General features: G+C 45.9%; 1 protein-coding gene across 1 annotated transcript in view; it reads right to left on the bottom strand.

Annotated features, from left to right (window-relative positions):
• LOC146772748 (rho guanine nucleotide exchange factor 11-like) overlaps positions 1-22,485 on the bottom strand; it is a 249,882-nt gene that overhangs the window by 111,114 nt on the left and 116,283 nt on the right. The window contains 3 exon segments of the mRNA XM_085637026.1: positions 5,487-5,654; positions 20,096-20,171; positions 20,272-20,453. Coding sequence (XP_085493152.1) covers positions 5,487-5,654; positions 20,096-20,171; positions 20,272-20,453 — 426 coding nt within the window.

The following is a 22,485-nucleotide window of genomic DNA, read 5'->3' as shown; positions in this document are numbered from 1 at the left end:
ATAAAGAACACTGAGACATAAATACCCTTTGCGGAAATCCGATCCATCCGTCTCAAAAACGAGAATATCATACAAATGCAAAGCCATAGATACAAGCACAGCAGGCTACGTATATGTCAGGGCTCACTTGATGGACATCATGCTTATACACCAGTCATGCATCCTCAAGCACTCCCGATCACACAATGCAAACAACCATATACATATAAAGGAGCAGGCCAGAGTGCACTAAAATACTGCATAAACAATTCTCTTAATTGAAATATTTCTAACAGTGTATGTCGCTATTGTGGCTTCAGTGGATTTCTTCCTGAAAGGTGATGTGCAATATGTACTGTGTAAATTCATCCAGGCATATAATGCACACTTTTGGAATAAAAATTGAGTGTGGCTCTGCAGTCTTTGTACTACCCCAGGAGTGACCGGGCTGCATATAGGTGCCACTCTTGCATGTTGGCGCCAGTTGCTTCACTCTTTTCCGCACCCTCAGATAGAACAATTATTGGTGACAGTGTGCTGATCTCTAACTTGAAAAGTTCTACCTATGTTTCCTGTTCTGTCACTCCAGGAAGGATGAGGAAGACCCAGGTCAGGTCACCAGGGATTGGCTGTTGGCAAGTTGCCATGGTATCCCGCCTCATCTTTTCGCATGAGGCAGAACAGGAAACTTAAGTAAGGCAGAGGCTCAATGAAAGCCCATTTAGCTTTTCGACAAAGTGAACTGGAATGAAGACACGTGAGTGACAGACTTATGGGTCTACAAACACAAGAAAAACAACAGTTAGGGACCCATTGAAACTTGATTTTGGTCCTGACAAAAGCCTAGACCCTTAGGGGCAACACAGGCTGAAACCTGTTTGACAAACAATTTGTGATGTGAAGGACAATTTACACGTCCTTTGAACGTCATAACGCCTTCTTTTAATCTTACCGCTGTATACTTCGCCTTAGTTAAAAAATTGTTCTAAAATACAGGAAATAATTTTCGGAACAACACCACATGGATCCCACCAATACTTTCCCTAGGATGGAGGTACTCACCTAGGGAACTGAGCACCTAGGTGTGAAACCCAATGATGACAGCACCCAACAACACATCATAGTGGTGATAACTTTACACCACCCGTGACGAAGATTGGTTTAGGGTTTGGGACAATCCTGAATAATTCCAGACCCCATGGAACCTGCAGAGCTCGCTCTCCTTTGATTATGGATGCATTATGTATAGCATGTAAAATTGTCACAGATGATTAGCCTACACAAACCGTGTCAGGAAGAGAAAAGCGATCTTCTACCTTTGTCTTGAAGAAAGTAATATAACCTTGTTAGACGACTGTTATTGGCTGAAACATGTTGATATTAGATGTTGAAGTACATTTTATACTCTGAGGGCATCTTTTTACATTTTTAACCTTGCCAAAGGTAGCCTGAAAAATAGGAAAAACTTACAATTTTAACCTGAGATCCCTTTGTACCTTCAAAAAAGAGCTTCGCTAGTCAACAGCGTTGAGCCTACCCAAACACATTAGGGATATTGTGTGAGGGCCCAAGTGCGAAGCATGCCACCAGTGGTACTGGTGGGTGAGGGTTGTTTTATAAATCCAACCAGGTATCCTCCACCCCTTTCTGTAAAAGAGGAACTAGAGAGGTTCAGGCACAAGAGTTCTCTGCAATGATATTGGTTCCTAAAACGTTGGAAGCTGAGTGATGCATCATCTTTCTCGTGACTCCCCATTTTTCTTTGATATGCGATCCTTTTCATCATGTCCTGGGCGGTACGATGCCTATGCAAAGTCACACAATGCCACCAGCCAGCACGCGGGGGTCCAATCAATCAATCAATCACTCAGTCAGGAGTTATAAAGATTTTGTTTTCTGTTATCCGTAGTACTATCGACATGACGGGGTTGGGAGATGGCGAGATAGTTCCACCGGTTAGTGCATCGGCTGCAAACCTCTCTAAAGCAATCTCTCTTGCTGAGGTCACAAGGGCACTAGGTTGTTGTCCTGGGTTCTCCTGGGGGACATGAACTGACAGGGGTATGTATCATTCCCCTACCCACCAGGGCGGGATGGTTGAGTGACGTCACCAGACACCACAAGCAGAGGCCAGGTTGGTCTTGTCACCTCTCCTCTCTGTTGGGTCGGTTCATATATGGCCAATCCCGGCGTGAAGACAGACTTTGTCCTTCCTTTCTTCTCCTGGGTGAATCACTGCACCGGGCCACACATGAACCCTCACGGAGGAGAGATCGAATGTTATTTTACCTTTTGTTTTAACCGCCCTCTATGTTTAAAGGCACGAGCGCCGATTCAATATTTAAGGTTTCCCTTGAATGGGAGGAGGGCAGGGGCAGTGCTAATCAGTAGCAATAAAGCAGGCATTGAAACGGGTCTCTGCAAGGCCCTATTTAGAAGTCCTTCTTCACTTTCCCTTGCAAAATACTGATCTCGTGCTGGACATGCGAGAACCCTTAGAAGTCGACGTCAATGGTGCAGATCCTATCACACTTCATAGGTTTGATTTGTACAATAACCTATTTCCCTTTTCCAGGTGCAATTCTGTAGTTTCGTTTTTCAAGTAACCAGGGCCACTGGAGTAATGCGATTCTGCGACTGTGGTGTTTTCCGCGTAGTTATTCATTTGCTGCACTTTTCACACACTTTCTCATCTCCTGCATAAATTGCAGATTTTAATCGAAAAAAAATTGTCTCTAGCTCAAACAGATAAAAGTTGCTGAGAACGCCATAGCAAGGGTCCCTGCTCAGTAGCAGACCCTTTGTCACACAGAGGGAGACCATCTTTCAGTTGCTAATAGCTGTATTTATGTTTTGACCTTGGATCCTTTAGTGTAAAAGTACAAAATAGTGAAGTATTACAGCTTCAAAATGTGCTACATCATGCCACATAATTTGCTTTCTCTTGCCACATAATGTAGTGATCCCTTCCACATAATTCTGGTGTCCTTGCTTATGACTTCTGTGCATTCTGCCAACCGAGTCCTCATGTCTGGGTGGTTTCAAGTTGTTGCTGTTTGTTCAAGACTGGGCACGATTCACAGCTCTAGAGAGGAGTCTGAAGGCAGTGCCTGTCTTTCACAGTGCCTGGTAGTGGGTCACAGAGGAGTTAGACTCATCCAATTCTCGGCCTATGCTGAGAGCACAAAGCAATAAAGTATATTTGTCAATCGAAATTACCATTTTAGGTGAAAGTGCGTACAATTGGTACACAAATACTCATGTGAAAATATTTGCACCAAAGGAAAAGAAATGCAGTGTCTCTGTGTATGTGTGTGTAAGAGAGGGGATGGGGGAGAGGAGGGAACAAAAGAAACAATGCAGAAGGAGAAAATGAAAAGAAAAGGCAGAAGATGAAGAGTGAGGGATGTAAATGAAGACAGACTTCAGAGGATGATGTGAGGAGAAAAGAGTGTAAGCAACTAGCACAGTGGAAAGAGATGCAAAGGGAAGAATACTGATTTATATGATATTGAGTACAAATATGTGCTAATAAGCACTGGCAAAGTCAAATGGTCTGTCATGTTTTATGTGTTTGTTCTGTGATGGTTTTGGGCTCACTAACATCAGAGACATTCAAATACTGATTGGGTGCACACCTGGAAAGCTTACGTTTCAGGCCACGTCCATAGTCCTTAGTACATTACATTAACTCCTCTCTTATAAAAGATTTCAAATTACCTTTATTTGGTCACAACCAGTGCAGAGACCCCATCCATCTTTTTCATCACATGTAAAGCAGTAGCTCAATTGCAATGGCTTGTTTAAAAAAAGTACTACTTTGGCCTCTATTTTGCTGCACACTCATCAGCTATCAAACTACCTGTCAGTAGGCCCAAGAGATAGGTCAGTGAGATGAGCGTTCATCACTTGATCTGACTGGTTATTGGCAGGTTATTCTTTTACCCTAGCTAATTCCAACAAATAACCGTGAGACCCTGACCAATACATGTTTTGCGAAAGGATGCCAAGGGTGAATGGGGGCCACTTTTTTTTTAGGGTGCCCAGGCCTATTTTTGATCCCAATTCGACCCTGCTCTTCTTCCTCTGTGTGCTGCTGGCTTCACCCCTGTTTTGTCATCCCAAGAGCTTCTCATTAGTGCAGCTGAGATGGGTATTTTTAAGGGGGTTCATAGAAAGGAACGACTGTCTATATTGAAGGCTGTCTCGCCTTCAATGCAAACCTCTTTTGGTTTCTTTGACTATAAACGCTGGCGACACAGCCTTCATTATAGTCCTTCCGCGCTTTCTGGCCACAGACACTAAAGACAGGCTATAATGCCGCTGACCGCGGCCCCCGCAGGGGGCTAATTGGCGGTCGGCGCCTTAGTGCCCCCGGGGCACCGGTCACCCCTCCCCATCCCCTCCCACGGGGGGGGGGGGGGCAGGGACACCGACCGGAGCCCCCTCCACGGGCTGGCCGGAAGTGACGCGCAGTGCGTGTCACTTCCTGGCCCTGGTGTGAGGCGGAGGCTATTTAGCCTTCCCCCACCCTCCTGGCGACCTCTTTGTCGCCCACCTCGCCATTTCCCTCCCTACCGCTTACCCGGCGTTGGGTGGGGGGGTTTCTGAGCGTTGTAATGTTTTCCTTTTTCGTTGCAGGCGGAGTTACAGGGCGATCTGGAAGCAGGCCGGTACAAAGGGTACCTCTGCGCGGCACCATAGGGGGTGCCTGAGCCAAAACCGAGGAGCCTCAGGGGAGGGTCCCGGAAGCCGTGTCGGCGCCCCGCTTGTCCTGCGGGCGGTTGTGGGGCTGAACAACCGGGGGCTTGCTAAGCGACGCTCCGCCCCGAGAGGGGGGGCGTGAGTAGAAGTTACCAACGGCACGTGATCGTAGAAAGAATCACCTGGAGGGCAGCAACGGCGGGCATCGCTCCCGCGCTGCCCGGCTCATCAGGCGGGCAGGCGACCCAGTTGGTTGCCTGCCCTTGGATCGCCCGTAAGATAACCCACCCATTACATATTCTGGAATTATGTAATAAACCTGCAGCCTTGTTACCCAACACCAACTGTCTTGTGTGTGTCATTTGGGTTACCTACTAGGGGGGAGGTGGGACAGCGGGGTGCCCCTGGGGGTACTATGACGCATCCATCGCCAATCAACCTTTATTTGACACAGAAACAAAAAGACGAATGTATCAAATGCATGGAGCCCTCACTGTAAAAAGCATTTTGTTACTCTTTTTGAGTTTATTGTTTGCATTTTTAATGTGTTAGCACACTAAATCAAGACCTATTGGCTGTGTCAATGATAGTTACTTCATGTCGTGGAGCTGCAACAGAGGGATGACAGGCTGGGTGTGTCCTATTGTGTGTGTGTGTGTGTGTGTGTGTGTGTGTGTGTGTGTGTGTGTGTGCGTGCGCGCGCGCACGTGCGTGTGTGTGTGTGTGTCTGTGTGTGCATGCGCGCACGGGCGTGTGTGTGTGTGTCAGACACTGTAGACAAGAGTTCTGAATGCCCAACATACCTGTAGCGACGGCGCGGACAAGCACGTAGTTCAGTCTTATTACAGGGCAAACAAGCTGTTTAGATTTGGATGGATCCGGAGCTGGTTTTCTGTGACACTTGAGCATAAGCTTGTCATCCTGTTTCTGCATCAGCACTAACAGATCTTCCAGTAGCAGCACATGCACATCTAAAGATGGAGAGACAATATAGACACAGAGACAAAAGAATAGTTTGCCATCAGATCTGGGATTATAAAAGAGCAAACCTGGAAAGATACAGACATGTACATTTACCCTGCTTGGCTATTTCAATAGCACACACAGCAATCAATCATATCTTTATATTAAATGAATAGGTGTGCATTCAACTGCAGATGTTCACTTTGCAGAGAAAGAGTGACAGGAAAACAAATCACTCATCAATGTGAGAGGAAGGTGCAGGATGGGCACGATGAAGAATGGGTGTTCACTTTGAGAGAGAAAAGCCAGGAAGCTGGCTCTGTATACACTATACCAAAGTAAGGTATAGTCTGTAAAGAGTCCAGTGGATCCCCAAAGGTAGGCAGAGGTTGAAGTAGGGAGTACCTTACTCTCAATTTGTGGTAGCGTGTGCGAGCAGTAAGGCCTTATCAGAGGGTAGTGCTAAGCATTTATTGTACAACTCAGACAAGAAATGATTTCACACACTCAAGGACTGAACTCGGACCAAATTGGTTTGTATAAAAATATTATTTAGTTATATTTATTTTCTAGAACCAAGGCAGGCCTGGTACAGGTAAGTATAAGTATACTTTGCAAGCATATGCATTTTAAATACAGTTTGAATGCAGTGAATTAGCTACTGTAGAATCACTTTATATCTGCAGATAGTCAGGTTTACTTTGCAATCACTTTTCTTACACAGCCAGGTATCTCTAGATGCAAGGCTGGTGCACTTCCCGAGGGAAAGAAAAATGAGACAATACGTTTTGCAAAGTTATTACAGATTTGCAGTACTACTCATGAGCCACATTTAGGCCTTAGAAGGCAGAACTGGGTGTACGGATCTGTAGGTAAGTTACAGTCAAATGGGCACTCGACTCACACCACCAGCGGCACTTGGGCGGTGGGGTGCAGGGACCACACGTTAGCCAAGGGCTAAACACAGTGGTGGGATTTTAGACTGCGGTGAGCATGCCACCAGATTGGGAACAAAATCTCCTGGGGTCGAGGTCAGTGCTGTATGCCCAATGACCAAAACAAGAACTACACCATCAGCAGCACAGGAGTGGCTGGGTGTAGGATGCAGTCTTGGCTGAGGCTGCAGATTTGGTTGCGGTTCCTTCAGAGTCGGTCAGCTGCTGTTGAGGAGAATGGGGCTTTGGGAGTCATCGTACGGTAACTGCAAGCATTTGGAGATGGAGTTGGTCAGACGGTCACAGTTGCTCTTTCTGGTCCACTTCGGTTATGGAGTCGGTCAAGGTGTCGCCTTTGGTCGCTGTTGAGGGGACCTTCAGTTGTTGGATGCAGGTTTGATTTACGAGTTTGTTGAGGTTCAGGGGTCACTAGGATCCAGGCTAGGATCGCTTGGAGGACCTCCTTACGGTGTTGATTCACTCGGACTCGCGGCTCCGGAAGCAGAGTGGTGGAGACTCACGGAGTTGGCCGGAGTCAGAGTCGGTTACTTTTGAGCAAGTCAATGCTCATGGGAGACAAAGTCCTTTTTAGTCCAAAGGCAGGGCAGATTCTCAGGGTTTACGAGGACTGCTGGCTGCAGGACACACCGAGGTTCTGTTGGAGGATTCTGAGGTCGGGGCAGGTCGGTAGGGCTGGGGCCAAGTCAGTTGATGTGATCCTCTTCTTCTCTCAAAACAGCTGTTCGGTCCTTCTTCTTTTCGGCTCTGATCTGAGGAGGCAAGGTTCAGGGTTTCCCCTAAATACTAAATTTAGGGTGTTACAGGTAGGTACAGGTCAGGACCAATTAGTCCCTTCCTTGGGTGGCCACACCTCCTATTATGCCACCTTCCAGTGGGAGGGGGAATAAGCCTCACTCTGGTTGGCTAGGTCCCCCATCTGCAAAATGGCAGGGACTGAGAGTTGATTTGATTTGATTTGTGAATTTATAAAGCGCACGATTGCTCGTGAGCATCTTGGCGCTAAGTCGATGTAATGTCAAGGTCTGCCGGGGGATAGTGCTCTACCTAAGAAGTGAACAGCCAGGTTTTTACCTCTTTCCTGAATGTGAGCAGAGATGTGCTGTTTTTGATTGTAATAGGGAGAAGGTTCCAGGTCTTGGCTGCCTGAAGCAGGAAGCTTCTCCCCCCCACCTAACTTGTTTAAATTTGGGCTTCACCTTACCTCCCCCACCTAAGGGGTGGGGTTGGCCAAGGTGGGCACACCACTCTTCTTAACTTTGTTTTCGCACTGATTCTCCCACCCAAGTTTTGGTTCAGAACCAGTTGGGGCTACTTGCTGGGAGCAGCAAATGGCTGGGGTAGCTCCCAAAGGCGGCAGGCCTTTGAAGCTTCCCCTTCGTGGACCCTGCCCATCCTGGGGGAGGAGGCTCGGCACCTTGTCCCAGGATGTGCTTTGTTTCAGGACCCAGAGAGCAGCAGGCTTTCGACCCTGGGGTCCAGAAACATGTCTGGTGGTGGCAGCTGGGGAGCAGCTACTCAGCCAGGACACTAGAGTTAGCTTGTTTTTCAGGGGGCATCTCAAAGATGCCCTCTGAGTGCATTTTCATTAAATTCCACACTGGCATCAGAGTGGCTTAATGTGCTGAGACATTTGATACCAAATTTCCCAGTTTTCAGTAAAACCATTATGATGCTGTGGCATTCGTAATGACATACTCCCAGACCATATACTCTTTATGGCAATACTGCACATACAATGTCCAAGAATTGATTTAGCCACTGTAGGGGTAATAGGCTCATGCACCCGTACCCTCGCCACTGGTATAGTGCACTCAGCTAGAGGGGTGACTTATCTAGGCCAGGGCAGTGGGTTGTATGCATGGCACACAGGTATGTGTGCCATGTCGACTCTTCACTTTGTTCTGCTCCAAAACACGCAGCCTGCAAGGGGAGTGTGTGTTTGTAAATGTACAGGATCGCTAACGGTGGCACAATAAGTGCTGCAGCCCTTAGAGACCTTCCCTGGTCACAGTGCCCTTGGTACCTATGGTACCTCTTACAAGGGACTTACATGTAGCCAGAGAGGTGCCAATTGGGTTTTGCAACATTACAGGTTTAGGGAAGGAACATAGGCCCTGGGTACCTGATTGGCAGGAACCCAGGGCACACTTAGTCAAAATACATCAACATTTAGGCAAAAAGTGGGGGCAACCATGCAAAAAGGGTCACTTTCCTATACTTCCTAGTTTTCAATATTTGAGATTGTGTGCAAAGAGACCTTTTACACACACGTTCTGGGTAAAAGAATATATCCAAGATATTGTATAAATGGAAGATGACTTGCAACATTTATTGTCAGGGTTAACTACAAAAGCAAAGCGACCTTGATCTTTGTACCTGAAGACATTTTGGTCTGTCTCAGTTTGTGATCTTTTCCACATTTCTCTTAGCTTTGATTAGCTTGTACAGTTTCTTTCAACCCGTAGGAGGAGGTGAGGTTGTGTAGGATCTCCTTTAGATATCACATCTTACCACTTCTTCCTCAGTATTAGTGTAACATGCACAAGCCCATTTAGACTTTCCACTGACATCCACATGGTTTCGTTTATGATTTGCTTAAGTTTGCCACAGTAAAATACTAGTTCAGATCTAACAAATTCATTGAACTGCCCATATAAAATATTTTTGGTGTCCATAAATGGAAGACAACCATCAGGAAACCTTAAGAGAAACAGTAGCTCACTTCAACATCTCAAAATCCAGTAATGTATCAAAGTAAACAAGCATTGGCATAGCCAATAGGTCTCGCTTTTGGGACCTTATAAGTATTTAGTTATAAGTTATATAAGTATTTAGTTATGCAGCACAATATCCTTGGTGCAACAACATCAACTGTTGCATGGCTAAGCACTTATAAGGTCCCAAAGGCGAGACCTATTGGCTATGAAGACAAGTCTCCCCTCACGGGCCAGGGAAGCCAGAGCCAAAAGTTGAAAGAGCAGCAGATGAACTTGCAACAACTAGACTCTGCTTCTTGCTGTCATGGGTAGAAGCACACAAACACTGCGCCAATGCAAGAGCCAGCATGCATTTTTGTATCGGGACACAGCCTGTGCACAATGGCACTTTGCAGTATGTTATATAATATGCCCCTTCTAGGCATCAGGACAAAAACCAGGGCACTGATTTTACAGTATGGTGCTGCTGACAGACTGTGGGTTCAACAAACCCCCACAGGCGAAAGAAATATGCTATTAGGTTTTAAGTAAAAAAAAATGTACTGTTTGAGTGTCTGCCTTCATGACAGGTCATCTCCCAGTTCAACAGTTTTAATTGTCCTGTGCATGAGAACCTTGAACCATAACACACACTAGTAACCCTTTTTCCGCAAAAAATCTCTGTATTGTAGCATTTCTGTAAACAAGACCTTCAGCCCTGAAGTGTGCGATTCCGATGACGTTGGTAGGCAAGGCTGGTCGAATCATAATGCATCCATTATCCTCGACGTAATGAATGGCCTTGAAGAGCCTTCATTCAATGGGGAATTCTCTAGTGTCATAAAGTATTAGAAAAAAACACGCCAAGACCTACAAAGCCCTGAATTAATGGAAGCATGACAAATCTGTAACTAGGCGCACTTAGGAACCTTGCAAATGTGCGCACGGTGAGCCAGATGGACTTACGGGCACACTACAGTGGGCTCAGGGCATCTTATAAATCACTGTGCATTTGGAGAAGCCCTACAGCAGCACACCTCCTTCACTAGCTCAGGCCCAACAGAATAGCCCCAACTCTGTCATCAGAGGAAAAGGGGGCGGAGTCTATTCTACATGGGGGTTTTGAATTCCCCAAATTATTAGTGCATTGAATATCAAGTAACTTAAATGGTATGGCGAGTAAAGAAACGTGAGGCAAACCAACCAGAACAATATGAGACAACAAATCTGTATTCTGTGGGATGCACTCCACAGCAAATACGCCCTCCCCCCCCCGCACCTCCACCAGCTAATTTTTCATTAATCACCACAAATTTCAGGCAGAATTCCTGGGTGTACGAAATGTAATCAAGACACTAGCATGTGCGGGTCACTCGGCGACACACATTCTCTGACAGTTTGCAATAATGAAATATAAACAGCTGGAACTCAGTCTGTGTGCTCCATTTCTATAAAAACAAGAACCAAAAACTGGCAAAAACACATCAGCCTTCGTTTTTGCCTGGAGAAAATGTTGTAGAAATGTGTCCTCTAACCTTGCCAAATTTCAGAGAGGTAGGAAGGAGTACATTGTCTGTTTCTCCTCAGTGTGACAGACAATCACTGATGCATTTTCTATTTGTCCTGCGGTGAGAGAAATATTGCAAGGATTTCGCAAAATAATATATTTGAACATTTCTGAGTCGAAGGAGATGCACCTGCCAGGCCATTCACGAATCCACCTGCTAAAGCTTGTGGATGTGCCCTTCTATCTGACACGGGTCACTGGTGAAATAACGTAGACGGGCTGAATAGTCTAAGGGGCACTTTACGCTGAGTTTTTGTCACTTTCCTTAAAGTCACTCTTCTCGCTGATATGATCGCATCAGTTATGACAGAGACAACTTTGCATATTAGAAACGAGTGTTCTTTCTACCTCATGAAACGGTGGCCGCCGAGGCGCCATAAGCGGTGTAAACCAATGAAGGTGTGCAGAAGAAGGATCTTATATTCGAGTGATTCAGTTGTAGCTAACGTACACGTTTGCAAATTTCGCAGCGTAAGCTCCGGATATACTCTATACCCGTTGAAAGCAGTCCACAAACCACCGCATCTCGGCAACGGAACCTGCCCGGGGAGAATATCCCCCTCTGCGCCCTGGGGACAACTCTCCTGGAGGCGAAGAAGGTGCGGTACTCAAGCCCGATGCTGGCGCCAGCAACTCGTAATGTGACTTCAGGCTGACCCTGGGGATCACGAGCTGGCTGCAGGATAGCAGAGCAGAGTGAGCACAAACACAGGCAAGGAACGAAAACCACATGCTGAGAACCCACTACAATTAACGCATTAAGCTGTGCAGTTTTACGGAGTCAGTGAGCGTAGCACTCTTTCCAGTCCGTGCGTCCAATGCTTGTGGCAGTGTGTCGTCGTTGCGCGCACATACAAAGCAGGGCATGACATGTAAGCATTAGAGTCGGGTCAAACGCGACCCTACACCTGAAGAAAACAAGCATTGAAAGCATGCGCATGTAAGCATTTCTAGAGTCGGGTCAAACGCGACCCTACACCTGAAGAAAACAAGCATTGAAAGCGTGCGTCATCACGATCGCGATCGCTCTGAAAGAGAAAGCGATCGCTCTGAAAGCGAAAGTGATCGCGATGACGCACGAGTTTTCAAAGTGCTGCTGGCGGCCGGCTGCGCGCGTGCACGATCGCGTGAACGCAAGCGTTAGGCCAGCCAGCAGCACTTTGAAATTCCCACTTACAAAATGTCTCTTCGAGCCAGCGCAAGCGCTGGGGCTCAGCGAGACCTAAAAATGACTCCTAGATTCCTCTTTTCAACAAAGCCTTTGATAACAGTGATCACCAAATTTATTGAATGGGAGACCTGGTGTATGAGAGAAGGGAACTGTGTCCAAGAGGTGTATAGTGTTTCCTCTCTGCCAAACTTCATACGTCTGTGAATCAAAAGTTTGTGAAAGAACCAAAATTGTTGCTCATGGATAGATTTAGTGGGGAGCATTGTGGCATATGTGCCATCAATGTTTTCGTGAAGGCTACTAGTCAGTAATTGTTGTTAGCAGTTCACGGGGCTGAGGTCTGATGAATGAACTTATAATCCATAAGCAACATAGGTGACTTGAGTACTAGCATTGCTGTGAAGAGGAGCAAGGCCCTTTTTTAGCTAGACCGGAGAGAAACTGAAGGCATATAAAGAGTCTCTCTCTACAGTCTTCATGCAAGGGAGGCATTTTGAATGTTAGCAGCCTTCATCCGAGTATTCTTTCAGAAGAAGGGGAAAAAGAGAATTCATCTTGGGGTACTTTAGTATTGAAGTATTCTTTACATTAATATTTCGATATAACCAATTTTAATTTATGTTTGTAACACTACTGACTAGAAGGAAAATGTTACTTACATTGTTAGGATCTGTTCATAGCGTGCAGTGCTGTAGATTCACATCCTCTGCATACTTCTGCTGTCTAGTGTTTGGCTCTTGCTGTTGCACATTTTTCAGTCATGAGTTCTCAGTGAGGCCTCCACCTCTAGTAGTGACACGCATTGGCACCGACTTCATTGGTAGATTGGTTTCCACACAGTGGGTCAGAGTAGGTATGGAGTAGTGAGTAGGATAAGACAGTGGCCATGTGTGTAGTGTCAATCTTCATGTAGATTGAAGATATTTGTAGAAAACACTGGCTTCTTGGGAGGCAGGTGGGCGCAAGCAGATCTACAGCAATACATGCGATTAACCGATGCTTACAGGGAAAGGAGCAAAATCCATTCTTAGCATTTGTGCCCATAGATAGGCCTGGGCGAAGCACTATGCTACGCTCGCGTAGTTTGCGAAGTTCGCGCTACTTCGCGCTACGCGAACTGCACGTAGCACAGTGCGAACACGCGTAGCGTAGTGTTGCGTAGTGCTGCGGTAATTTTTTGCTTGCTCGCGGTCCTCAACGTCAAGTTGGCGACCGCGAGCAAGCAAAATGACATCCTGGCGAGACTTTTTCCTTGTTCGCGATCGCGAGCATGGAAAATAAACCTCCCGGCGAGATTCCCAACGCGAGAAGGTCAGGTTTCTCATTGCGAGGGGTCGCGTATGCTCGCGACCGCTCGCGATGAGAAACTACCAGTTCGCGTTGAGAAAGCTGCAGCTCGAGTAAAAATCTACTCGAGCAGCAGAAAACTACAGCTCGCACTGTGCAAGATGCCATTTTCAATGATTGCACAGTGCCGGTTGCTTGTCCGCACTGTGCAATCATTGAAAACAACATCTTGCACAGTGCGAACATGTTACTTCGCAGTTCGCGAAGTGCTACGCGTAGCTCGCGTAGTGCGAACTTCACTTTGCGTAGCTTCGCGAAGTGCTACTTCGCGAACTACGCCCACCCTTACCCATAGATACACATGCTCTGCATGGACAGTAAAGCTGTACTATCCTATGTGGTGACTAGCCAGTGAATGGGGCAAAGGTCTGAAACAAAGTCTTTATGACACTCTGACCTTTCGTAGTCTGTAGCCATACCAGAATGTCTGTACAATAATGCTTTGTTAAGATGCATGGATCGAACCAGGTAGCAGCCTTCCAAATAATGACACCCTATTTGCAGGCAGAGTGAGGCATGGGGAGGGCAGGTAGGTTTCTTTTTTTTTTTTTATAACAATTTTATTGATAATAAATGGCACACATGTCAGGCAATACAGAGTTAGCAGTGGCAAGGCAGAGGATACAATAGGCTACATTACCAGTTATGCAGATTAAGAGGACACTTAACATGGTGTCTAGCCCGGTACCATGGCAGTCATAACAATGGTTCCCTCTTTCCAGAGATCAGAAACAATGGAGAGCAGGTGCGTATTGTTTACACTTTGGAGTAATAGGAGTAGCCACACGGTGGTTAGGACCGCTCCGCCCCATCCCGTAGTTCCGCCAGTGTCCGCATCTCCCTTCTCAGTTCCACCGTGGGAGAAATGCATATGTCCCCTCGATATTTATTCCACTTTCCCCACTTACTATCCCACTTTTTGGGGCATTCATGCCCCTTGAACACCGTGCTTCAGTTACCATCGCATAGTCCGTGTTGGACGCCAAATCTCTCACCCGTGGCAGCACATTGGATCCCCACTTCTGAGCAATATTACATTTGGCTATGGTCCACCCCATAGTCGCCCATGATTGTTACATCTGGTTGAGGTCTGTGGCATCCTAAATATGAAGGAGGCAGACCTTGGGGGAGGGATGGATGGGTTTGCCAGAGGCCCTAGTAAGCTGCCGAGTGACATCTGTCCAATAAATTTGGATGTGAGGGCAGTCCCAGAGTATGTGCGTGAAGGTACCAGTCTGGTTGCAGCGTCGTAAACAAAGTGAGTTCAGTCTTCTACCCAGCCAAAACAATAGCGTTGCATCAAAGTAGACCCTGTGGAGAATCTTAAGCTGAATCAGTCGGAGTCTCAGTGGAATCGCCACCTCCCTAGGGGAAGCGAGCGCCTCCCACCAGTCATCGTCGTCCATCTCCCCCAGGTCACTCTCCCAACTTCCCCTCAATTTCAGCATAGGGTCCGTCCGGTTGTTTGCTAATTTTTTGTACGTGAGGGATATAGCTTTGCGATCCATGGGATCTAACAAAAAGCGATCTTCCAAGGGGGAGGAATCTGGAAGGGGAGCATCCCCAGGGAGGGCTGAGTCAATTGCGTGGCTGATTTGTAAATATCTAAAGGTCTCCGAGGAGGCGAGGTGATATTTCGCTTGAAAGTCTGCAAACGTGGCCTTTTTACCCTTGAACCAGAGGTCCCCAACACTGGAAATCCCAATCAAGTCCCACTTATCAAACCCCAGGCATGCACTAAAATGGCCTAAGATGTCTGGTTTCCACAACGGGGTAGCCTTAGTAAGGCGGTTATGCCACCCCAGCTTACGCTGGACTTTGTGCCATACCTCCACCGTGCGAGCCGTGGGACCGGTCAACCGCAGTTTACGATAGTTCGTATAGAGTGCCCTGTTGTACCCCCCATTCCCCAGCAGCCAGTGGTCTGTCCGGAAATTAGGGTCGTCATGTGGACCGAATGCCCATCTGTTGATGGCTGCCAGCTGCGACGTCTGGTAGTAGGTAGGTTTCTTTTGGCTTTAAGGCAACAAATATAAATACATTTAACAACCTACCAGGCTATCCGTGGCTTAGGAATGGAATGGCCTTTCTAAGGGAGTGTAAAGCAACAAAAACCTGTTGTGTTTTGCAAAAATACTTCGTCCTATCTCTATAATACATGAAAGCAAACTTGACATCAAGTGTGTGAAGGGATCTCTCTGGTTCCGAGAAACGCTGGGGTAAGAAGACCGGAAGCTCAAGTGTCTGGTTAAGTTGGAAAGAGGAGACCATCCTTACAGTTGGTTCTAAGGACCACCCTGTCATTGTGTACCTGGACAAAAAGCTCTAGTAGTGAGAGGGATTATAGTTAACTTACACCGTTGAGTGATGTTATGGCTACTAAAAAGGCGACCTTCCAGGAAAGAAACTGGAAAATATAAGAATGCAGTGGCTTGAAGGGCAGACCTATCATTATGTTGATCAGACTAGTGCAGGTGGCGCTCTAGGGGGGCTGATACATTTAAAGCCCTTCATTAAGGCTTTTAGAATAGGAGTCTTGAATAGAACATGTTCCGTATTCTGTATTTATGCAGCAATAGCTTCTAGGTGCAAGGCGGCAAAGAGGTCTATATCTGAGGTACCACCATCGCCAAACATACGTGAGTAGGGCTGGTGGGTGGAGTTCCCACTCATGGTCTTGTTGCTGCATCCTGCTGAGCAAGTCTGCAAAGTCGCTATCCACTGCCAGAGGAACTCTGCCTGGAGACACACAAGGTGGAAATTGCCCAGTGCCAAATTCACTGAGCTAGTGCTGATAGTTGAGGAGAGTGTGTTTCACCTTGTATTTGCATGTAAAACAAGGCAGTCATGTTATCAGTTCACAAAAACACCACCTTGCCCTGAATGTCCAGTACATCAGCTTTGAGGGCTAGATGTATGGAGAAAAGTTCAAGATGTTTTATATTAAGAGCATGATGAGGTAGGCACAGATTATAGATTGTCATGTTGTTCAAATGTGCTTACGAACTGTCGAGAGATGAGGCTGTGGTAATGGTCAACTGTGGTACCTGGTCTGCGAAGGGCCTGCCACACAAAAGATTGTTGTTGTTACACCACTGCAGAGATAAATGGGTGCAGGCCCTTATCAACACTAGATCCTCTCAGTGACCCTCGGATTCTAGCCGTTGTGCCAGGAGGCATCAATATTTGCACTGTGAAAGGACAGAGTGGCTGAACAAGAGGCAGTAGCTGTTGGAATACAGCTACCCTTTGCTCGCTTCAGTGGGCTTTAACCGAGACTGCATTGAGGATTGACCAAAGAAAGTATTAGACCTGAAGTGGTTGTAGGTGGGACTTGGTGGCATAGACTGTAAAACCTACTTGGTGAAGCAGGAAGATTGCACCTTGGGTGCTGACTCAGCAGTCTTATCGGCTTACAGTCTTGATCAACCAGTCATCAAAGAAGAGGAAAAGGTGAGTCCACTCCCTTCTGAGATGAGCAGCTACCACAGAAAGACATTTCGTGAAAACTCTTGGGGCTGTGGTGACTCCAAAGGGCACCACGTTGAACTAGTAGCTCTAACCTTGAAGCTGAGGTAGCATTGATGGGCCGGAGAGATGGGGGTGAAAGTAGGCACCCTTTAGGTCTAGTGGGCCATAAAGTGCCCTGGCTAAAGCAGGGGGATTACATACTATAGGATGATCATATGGAAATGTTCTGAGAGGATGTATCTGCTGAGAGGCCTAAGCTCAAAGACGCCTGAGGAAGTTGTCGTTGTGGGGTATGAGAAAGTACAGGGTTTAAAAACCCTTGCTCGATGTTGAGGGGCATTGACTCTATGGTCCGTTTGAGTAGAGCAAAGTGTGCTGGATTGATGGTGTATGTGTGCGAGGAGGGATGTTTGGTAGGGTTGACATGAGCTCAGGGCAGTAGCAGTACTTAATGATGGATAGAACTCACTGTTCTGTGGTCTCCAAAGGGGTAGACATCCCTAAAGCTTCCTCCCAACAGGTGTAGTGGGATTGGGAGTGGGAAGGGGGATATTCACGCAAGTTAATGCCTGAAGATAGAGGCTCTCCTGGCGGAAGGAGCTCTGCCTCAACCTTTTGAGTTGTTACTCCCGAAGATGCCCTTGCATAACCTCTAACTCCCTGTTTGCAGTTAGCCTGCTGCTGGTGTTGATGTGACAGTGTGGAATCAGTAGAAGTTGCCTTGGACCTACTCATTGTCTGTTGCAGAAAGGAGCTTCAGCTGAAGGAACCTGAAGGGCACCCATGGCCTTAGCAAGGCCAGTGTCCTTCTTCATCTTTTCCAACATCTCACCAACCTGGGGACCGAAAAGGTATTCTCCGGTGAAGGGCAGCTTAACGAGATGTTGTTAAACTTCCTACTTTTGAAACCTGAGACATGCATCCAAGAGTGGCGATGGAGGATCACTGAGGTGTTCAGCTCACTGTCAGCTTTATCAGCCGAATCTAACACACAACAAATGGTAGCGTTGGATATGGCCTTCCCATCCTCAACAGTCTCTGCTCCCCTATTCCAGTACTGGTCAGGGAGATGTTGGAGTAAGGCCACAACCTCTTCCCATTGGGCTCTGTCATAGTAAGTCAGGAGGCCAACCACATTGGCAACAGGGACACTGTCATGGTCAGGATCCCCCAGTGGGTCCACGTCGTAGTCCTCCCAAGCAACGTCCATAGGGTGAAGGTAGAGTGGCACACCAAAGTCCTCTGCTGGAGAGTCAGGAGTAGGGCTACCTGTGTCTGAATAGGACTCAAGTGACCACTGAGAAGAAGTCATAAGAGGTGAGGCTGATCAGGTGAAGGTGATGAAGTCAGTGGTAGAAGTGGAGGTGATGAAGGAGTTGGAGAAGGAGGAGGGGTAAGGGAAGTGCCCTTAGTCCTCTTAGGAGGCACCTTTTGGAGAGAAGTGTCTGGGCTTGGGGTATTCTTAAAGCAGAGTCTTCACTTATTGTATAAAGTCTTCCCAGTGGCAGAGATCTTGCCTGTGCAGGAGTGAATAATGATCCGACGTTCCCTTTCAACATGCTTCATTTGAAACTTCGAGGATGGGCCTCTACTCTGAAGCAGCTGTCTCTGCAATGGGACGGCACGAGACGGGTCCTGGGAACGTCAATAAAATGAGTGAACATGATGGTGTAAAAAATAATATATAATGGTTCAGTGCCCATATGCGTTCACTACCAGAACACATGTTGCAGAAACTGTGTGACTCCAAAAACTTCTTTGAAGAAAAACAGTCAAACCCCAACACTAGAAGGTAGGTGTACGCTGAGCATGTAAGTCTACTGACACTACATTTGCGCACACACACAAATAAATGTATATTTATATATTATTACTTTTTTCACTGAAAAAACCAAGGGTTAAAGTGATGTCATACTACGGGATTGTAATAATAGGTTACTCTACATTAAAATAAAATTGGAAATTCACAAAACAAAACATGGTTAAAGAAACGTAACCACCAAAAAAGCCTGGGTCTGCGGGATCTGCCACCTGTGCTCCGCACTGTGGCTTGATGCTGACTGCTACGCTGAGCCCTTCTAGCAGTAGCAATGCAATGGCCTGGCGCTGAGCCTGCCGCACTGTGCACAGTATGACCGGTATGTACCATACTGGGCCAGTGAGGGAGGGGCAGCCCAGACTGTGAAACCGGCTCTCATTTCTCCCACAGCTCCAGAGAAGCCAGTGAACCACAAGGAAATGTTGGCACTGGCAGAGGAGATCAGTGGCAGCGGTGGCAGCTACGAGTACCTGTAGCTTGGTATTGGTGATGCGCAGGTGAGAAAGGTACAGGACCTGCACTTTCTCCTGGTCCCCTTGTGCCCCCTGGCCCCACATACTTAAAATGTGATTTTTGCAGGGGGCACCAGTCTGTACATTTTGATGTGGTGTGGCAGACAAGGGTTGGCTGAGCAGTTCATCCATCCCAGAACTCTGCGGAATTTAGCGGAGTTTCTCTGCAACTTTGCAGAATTCTGCAGAGTGAAACTCTGCAAACTCCATCCAGCCCTAGTTTGCACATACTGTTTTAAAAAACAAAGCCAATGAAATTCTCCAGCAACTATAACTCATGACCTAAAGCAACTATAGGTCCAGCCATCCGCAGTGTTGTTATTATTCCTGTCATTCAGGTGTTGCAGTGATGCTGTTTTGCCCCGCACTTTTTTCCCACTTTTTTTGTAGGATGTAGGACTGAGTCCCTGAATCCTAAATTGACGGTCACCCCATCTTTGTAGATGTGGTGGCAGCCAATCAGATCCTATCTAAAGATCTGTTATGTGTGCAGATCCTGAGCAGAATGAAATATACAATGTTTTTTAACCTTAATTTTTCAAACTACGGAACAGATTTACACCAACTCACAAAAAGCACACCTTCTGGACCACGAATTAGGTTTCTGCCAAATTTCGGGCCATTACGTATAGTCGTTTTGACTGCAGCTGTTTCTAATTTTCCTATGGAAAAATGAATGGGGAAAACTTATTTTGGGAGCTCCCGCCCTTTTCTCGGCCTGACTTGATGGGTCACCCTATAATTTTCCAGAAAGGAGCTGAGGTGGAAAAACATGTTTTTTGAAACGTTTCATGAATATTCGTCAAACAGCACCCAAGTTATATTCAAACAAAAATAACTTTTTCTTTGGAAATGGGGCCTAGGGCAGATGGTAAATTACAGTGGTCTGCTAGTTGGGAAGTGTGCATACCAACAGTTTTGTCCTTTGTTATCTTCCATTTTAGGGGTCCCTCATGGATCAATCGCCTCGCGGTTAAATTGAGGTTCTATTGTAGAAAAAATGGACATTAATCAATTTTATGCACTGATATTGAAAAATAAGCTACAAAATCCGTCAAGTGCCCAAAGAAGACAAAAAATGTTTACCTGAAACTGTGCGGTCACGGGGTAATTTTTTTTCTTTTTTAGGTCAGTGGTGTCAAGCTGCGCCTGATACATCTTAATGTGGCGCCGATTCTTGACTCTCTTCACTCTATCTTTCACGAACATCAAAATCTCATGACATCGGTCCCTACATTGGACCAGTTTGTCCTCCTCTGAGCTGCCACCTGCAGGACAAAGCAGGACATCTTGGGTGTTTTCCAGCACTTAAAAGCATTAGGTTTGGCAGAAGCACTGAAGTCAGGAAACAAACAAGTTCCATCAAGGACTTCTCAGGACCATAACAGAGAAACAACCAAGAAAGAATCAGAGATTACATTCAACACGTATTTAACACCATGCATGCTTTGGTTTTCTAGGCAGGCAGCTACAAACATACACATTAACTTCATTCTGAAAAACTTGTGAATACAGTGCAATGTGGGAATTGTATAGCTCAAATGTGTTCTGTGCCTTGATACAGGGCTGTGTGAAAATTCTCAGGCCTAGACATAACCATGTCAAAATTAACGTAATGCACACCAAGAGCAGACTACAATAGTTAAATAAGAGTCAGTAAGATGTTCTCACCAAGCTACATCACTACTCTTTAGCCTTCAAACGATCTAAAATACCAGCCTAGTTTTTTACCCTTTCGGCCAGCCCATGACTGCTCTTTACATTTCACTAAGATGTAAAAGTGTCGGCTCTCTGTAATATTTTATGGCCGTCATAACTTTAGGAGCTATTTCACACTCCATTCCCCTTCAGAAAACTGAGTACAAGACTCTAACCAATGATCCACAAAGCCATCCTGTGAAAAACATGTATAATAGTCCTGGGGGTCTACAAGGTAAGCTTGAGTAGATATTCTATGTATGTAGACTGTTCTCAGCAAGAATGGATAAGACTAAGCTAGCACATGTTCCTTGCTGAGTATTCTTAAGGTGGACGAGACTTCAAATTTGCTTACATTTTGATCCTGATGGACTCCTCTTAAAACGTTTTAAAAAAACATTAAGCCACTTAAGATTTTATTTAAGGTGTGTAGGGCATACAGCTCACAGATCCAGATGGTGATCCTTGCAATCACCCTCTCACTTAGCTAGAAGTTAGTTGTTACACTCCATTTTGGATACTAAAACATTAAAGCTGGTGGCAAGACATCTTTAGGTTTATTTCAACTGGAATTTCAGGAATACATTAAAAAAATTAGCTAAAGTGAACCAAATATGTATTTTCACAAGCTGCACTAAGACTGGAAAGGACTTATGAACTTTGAGCATTAGCTGCTCAAGTTCATGTTACTTACCAGTATAGCTTAACAGTAAGGGGCTGAGTTAGAGTTTGGCTGAGAAGTCACAAAGGCGATGAAGTACCCTCTCCACCAAACTGAAGGTCCGCCACCTGATATACCAACGAGTGGACCTTAAGCATGTCAACGACAGAGACTTCTTCATCTCCATTGCTGACATACTTCTCTGACTGCTCGCCCCAAGGGACAGCAACAAACATTTAATTAGCACCCGTACAATGGGAAAAAATTCCCTTAGTGTTGGGGCATTAGTTTTAGTTTTTTCAAAAACAAAACTTTACCGTGGGATTTTCTTTTTGAAAAAAACCCAGAAATATTTTAAAAGTTGGACAGATGGTACAATAATTTGGACGGTATTGTCAGTCAAACCTTTAATACAGGAACTGCTATGACAGTGGTTCCTGCTAATGTGTGGAACTGTGCACAGGGCTAGAGGACAACTCTAAATTTGGCAGGCAGTGAACCCTCAGTATGGCCAGAGTAAAGTGCTCCGCCATACTGATGGACTTTGCCCATCAAACTCTAAATGATCTTTGACATTCAGCTGGGATAGGGTATCCTACAAGCAAGATTGAGAAGACATAATTGGACTACTTGGGAAACAATAAAATCTTCTGAAATTCATGGCTCATTTACAAAATATTAATGCCCTTTTTATTAAAAAAAAATAGACTGGTTTATATGGAGAGCATATGGACAAGGCATCACATAGGATCTTACTTTAATATCATGTCCTTTTGCCTTACTCAGTTTCTTTAAACATGTGTAAAAACACCTGGAACATAAATACATACAATGTGGCATAAGTCAGACCCATTCGGGGGAGGCAAAAGGACAGAAAAATGCCTTTGTAGAAAATATCCATATAATACAATCCGTAGTGCAGAAGAAACATCAAAGACTGT

This window comes from Triturus cristatus, chromosome 12 (genome assembly GCF_964204655.1).
Source record: "Triturus cristatus chromosome 12, aTriCri1.1, whole genome shotgun sequence".
Lineage (NCBI taxonomy): Eukaryota > Metazoa > Chordata > Amphibia > Caudata > Salamandridae > Triturus > Triturus cristatus.
The sequence above is the reverse complement of the archived record's forward strand: the minus strand, read 5'-3'. Positions and strand labels throughout refer to the sequence as shown.